At 37.5% G+C, this 5,081-nt stretch overlaps 1 protein-coding gene across 1 annotated transcript in view; it reads left to right on the forward strand.

Annotated features, from left to right (window-relative positions):
* The window catches only part of LOC111366966, a 15,275-nt gene extending 13,508 nt beyond the window's left edge, over positions 1 to 1,767 (forward strand). Inside the window, exons 2-3 of the mRNA XM_022987646.1 lie at positions 269 to 416; positions 825 to 1,767. Coding sequence (XP_022843414.1) covers positions 269 to 416; positions 825 to 1,767 — 1,091 coding nt within the window. The remainder of the gene's footprint in view (positions 1 to 268; positions 417 to 824) is intronic.
* The last annotated feature ends 3,314 nt before the right edge of the window (positions 1,768 to 5,081 follow it).

Consider the following 5,081-nt stretch of genomic DNA (forward strand, 5'->3'; position numbering starts at 1 on the left):
TCCTACAGTGGTACATTCGCCAACATTGACGACGAGTGGAAGTGGTTAGGCAAACGAACAACATCAATTGTTGTCCGATGTGATATTGAAAATGAAGAGCTTGTACATAAATTATTTGAGAAACTTAATATTGAAAGACTGTAGTTTCGGATTTAACTAAAATTTAAAGTTCCAAACATGAACATACCCCCTGCTAATGTAGCCGATGATAAGGCTTTGCAATGATACATTTCTATTCACACACAAGTAGCTTTGTGTATAACTGCAGACGAATATGATGCTGGAGAGCAAGAACTGCATGTTAGGGATGGTACATCCTTTCCAACAGAAGATGCACGCGATACAGTCAGTGTGTGCGAACTACAAGAGCTAGAAATGATTGATAACACGGGTGTAGGTTTAGGTGAAGAGAATTTGTATATTGAAAATACAATTTAGTCGATCAATCAACAGAAAATTCACGAGAATCAGATTTTCTTTACCAAGAAATAGTTGCACACAAGACTTTGACTAAATGCTTTGATAGAGAAGTTTCATTTCAAGGTTAAAAAGTCTAATTCCAGATTTCTTACTATGTGCTGCGTCGACACCACGTCCCATTGGCTACTGCAAGCATCCAAGATAAAAAGTACAGACTTCTTTAAAATTCAAAGGTACATACCTGAGCACACATGTTCTTTGGACGTTCGATGGAATGCGCGAATTCATGCAATGAGTGTATTGATTAGGCATCGCATTACCAGACGATTGGCTGATAGAAACCAACCATACGTTCCTGCGGGCATTGTCCGGGATATACAATGTGAGTTCGGTGTATGAATTAGATACAGTAAAGCGTGGCGAGGTAAAGAGAGGGGACGTCAAATTCTTCACAGTTCACCTGAAGAGAGTTATAAAAAATTGCCTTCATACTGTCACATGTTAACTGAGGGAAACCCAGGAACCATCGCACATATTGAGCTCGACCCCAATAATAGGTTCTACTTTTTCTTAGCATTCGGACCGAGCATACGTGGTTTTCGAGAGCACATAAGGTCAGTAATTTGCGTTGACGGGAGACATTTGAAGGGTTGGAATAAGGGAACACTACTACTAGCTGCAGCGCAAGATGCCAACATGCAAATATATCCTATTGCTTGGGATGTTGTCGATGAGGAAACAAATGTATCATGGTACTGGTTCTTCATGAAGTTGAAAGATATTGTTAATGATTCAAATCAGCCAGTGTTTGTATCCGACAAGAAGAATAGCATTAAACGACCAATTACGATGCTTTTCCCACTTTCGCACCACGGTGCTTGCATATGGCATATCGAGAAAAATCTCATTGCTAGGTATAGTAGTCCAAATGTCATATTCCTTTTCAAAAGTGCAGCACTCGCATATCGCGTATTAGAATTCCAACAAATGATGAGACAGATTAGGACCATTCGGCCAGCAGTCCCATCTTATTTGGAACGTGATGGTCCATCTACTTGGTCACCGGCAAATTTTGTTGGTAATCGGTATAACATCATGACTAATGACATTGCAGAGTCATTGAATTCAGTCCTCAAGCGGCAACGAAGTTTCCCTATCACCTCGTTCATCCAACACATTACGACATTGATGCAACAATGGTTCTTCGAGCAGAGAAACGCATCTACCAACTATCATACTGCCCTAGCATCAAAAATGGAGGGGGAATTGAGACAATCTTTTGATGCCAGTGCAACCTTGGATATACAAAATTTGGATGAACTCGTTTCGAGGTTGGCACAGGTGTAGAAATGTGTACTGTCGACCTTATAGGTAAGACATGTTCATGCCGAGAGTTTTAGATATGACAAATTCCATGTGCACATGCGTCCCGCGCTGCGTGCTCAAAAGGTATATCACTGTATGACTTGTGCTCCCATTACTACACTACCGAGTGTTGGCAAGCTTCATATACCGAACTTCTTTACCCCGTTGGAACGGAGTTAGATTGGATTGTTCCCAATACTATTAGTTCCATCAACATTTTACCTCCAAATATACGTAGAGCACCAGGTTGCCCTCCTATCCAATGTAGAAGGTCAAGAACTAAACGGTTTACCAGCACCCGAAAATGTGGCCAATGTGGTGGTTCCGAATACAACAGGCAAACATGTAGGAACTCAAAGAAGTAACACGTACACTTGAATTACTTGTGTATTTTGTGTATGAAATCATTTGCTCACATAGACTATCCATGTGTTCAATAGATTTTTGTACATTTTATCTTTTCTATCATTTTCTTTCCAAATGTAATTGGTAGGTTCCATTTCGTGTATGAAATGATTCGCTAACATATATTATCTACGTGTTGAATAGATTTATGAGCATTACATGCTTTCTATCATTTCGTTTCTGAATGTTATCGGTAGGCTTCGATTTTATTACCACGTAATTTCATGAAGACAAAAGTTAATAACTGTTTCAGTACCGCAATTTTCTTCGTTATTATATACACAACTTAGTAATGGATACAAAAGAAAGTCATGCATGACTCGTTTTCTTATTCACTGGCCATACTAAATAGTCGTCACAACAAAAGTAGGAAACCACTATGTGTATGTTCGAGGTCACTGCACATACAAATTGGTCGTCACCACAAAAATTATCCATTATCCATATACCTATAAATATGTCATTGGATATGTTTAGACATTATAGATATACGATTAAACCTTCTACATGTCCTCCACAATGGATAAAGAGGACATAACACTGTCATTGTCATTGTCGTATTCCGAGCTTATCACTATCATGTCATCATTGCTGATCGAAAGCGTCCAAAATTTGTCGTCCACCAAAGCTTGGTCTGCTTCCTATGGGACCTCCATTGGTATGTTCTTACGATCGACATTATGATTACCATCTCCAACATGCAGCGACGCAATTTCATAGATTAGATTAGAAAATGGAATGGGGTGAAGGCAAACCCTACGATGGCGGTTCGTTGCTTGAGGAATATATGAAGCAACGACATTGATTTTTTTGTCGTCTTCTAAGTCGATAATGATGGGGTTGGGCATTGAAGAGCCGGGTACGGATACATTCCTGACAACATCAATATGTGGAGTCCGTTCAGTTGATGAGGACAGATTCACCGGAAGAACTTGTTCACGTTAATATTTTGTTCTAAGAAACATGCTTGCATATTGAAACCAATTCTATTATTTTATAGTGAACGCCGAGGTGTGCATTACTGCATTAAAAGTCCTCACACCAATTCCACCTACGTGTATGTACATTTGATTAACATGCTATGTTCCCATAATATCTCCTGCTTGTCTTATCCATCAATCTTAGCCTTCATTTCGCCCATTTTCGTTCCATTGTTAATACTTAGAATAGTATTTATTGAGAAATGTGTAGTCCCAAAAGTAGGAAAATTTTGAACAAAAAGTACAAATCGATGCAATTTATGACATTTCATGTCGTTCCAACACTTCAATAGTTGTTATCGACATTCGTAATCCAATCATTCGACACTTGAACTTACATTAGATATCGCGTTAACATTTGTACCGAAAAAGGAAATGAGACATTTCTCGACATTTCATACATTTCTTGACGTTTGTCGTGTAGTTCTCGACATTACATACCTTCATATCTTAACACTTGACATTATATTTTTCTAGAATGACAATACGAGCATAAAAAACACATATATATAGCAATGAACAACTGTTCATGAACACTGATGGTGAAATATAATCAACGGTCACATAATCAAAGTACATCTAGCTACTATGACTTTTTCACTATGGGGGATGAAGAGAGTATTCTTTATGACAAAGATCTACTGCAATCTTTCACCTGTATAGTGACATCCCGTCTGCTGAAATTGATTCTATTGGATGCCCTAGAACGAAGCATTCTATATATTTGAGTACAAAGATTACGCAATTTGGCCTGTACAAGAAATGATTTTACGTTAGTTGAAATTAGTATATACGATAAATTAACTACAGTAGTAAATAACAAGAGTTGAAATGCTCACCCATTATTTGTACATGGTAGATAAGGTATAATCTCCAGCTTCATTCGTTCATTTCTATGATTATTTATATTTCATTTGGTAAAAAGGGGTGAACGCTGCAATAATCCTTGAACCATAGTGCATGTTGCTTCTACGTATGCCTTGATTACATCTGTGTGTGAACATTATTGCTGCAATCGTATATGTGGAATTTTCATTCAGGAATATTAACCAGAAAAAGATAACATTCATTGCCTCGAATGAGATGCAAGTATTTATTAATTCCAAGCTCATAAGCTTGGAATTAATAAATACTTGCATCTCATCCACGAATGACTAGCTATAGGCAATCTACCTTTGACGTAGTCTTGTAGGCGAGTTCCATCCGGTTGACCTCTCTGGTTTCCCATTCGAAAGTCCAATTGCCACTTCATTTGATGAGAACACTCCTCTTCAAATTGAAAATCCAAAATTGCATATTGTTTATTGATGAGAGTACAACCTTCATTCCTACGCCGCCTCAATAACTTCAGTTCCAGCTCAATATGCTAATGAAATAAATACATGTAACATATATTAGACATATTAAATTGATTGAGATTGTTAACCTTCACTCACCGTAATATTTAGATCCTTCTTGGATCCATTAAAGTTCTCAGCATGTCTCTTCCATAGACATTGCCACTGCCATCGTTCAAATATGTACTGTATAAAATAATTTAAATTACTGTCGAATAAATCAACGGAGAATTTTTGACATTGATATAATAATGTTTAGCATTCAGACTATTAAGAATGAGTTAAATTTGTTACCCATATTGATTTCTCAATATCCAATTTCTAATATTTTGGTATTTTTTTATGTCGTAGTCTTCTAAGGGACGGCCTGTGGATGATGAAGACTGTGTGTATTTCCTCTTCTTTTCCCTTTCTCTTATCCACATTTCAACACTTTTTATTGGTTGAGACGTTGATGTTTCCTGTGGTTGATCAGTAGGATTTGGACTTACATGGGGAGGAACATCCTACTGCATGGAACCTATAATGACTTCCATGTTGGATTCCCAGTTAGATAATCTGTTTAGCATATTCT

The sequence above is a fragment of the Olea europaea genome, chromosome 18 (assembly GCF_002742605.1).
Source record: "Olea europaea var. sylvestris chromosome 18, O_europaea_v1, whole genome shotgun sequence".
Taxonomy (NCBI): domain Eukaryota; kingdom Viridiplantae; phylum Streptophyta; class Magnoliopsida; order Lamiales; family Oleaceae; genus Olea; species Olea europaea.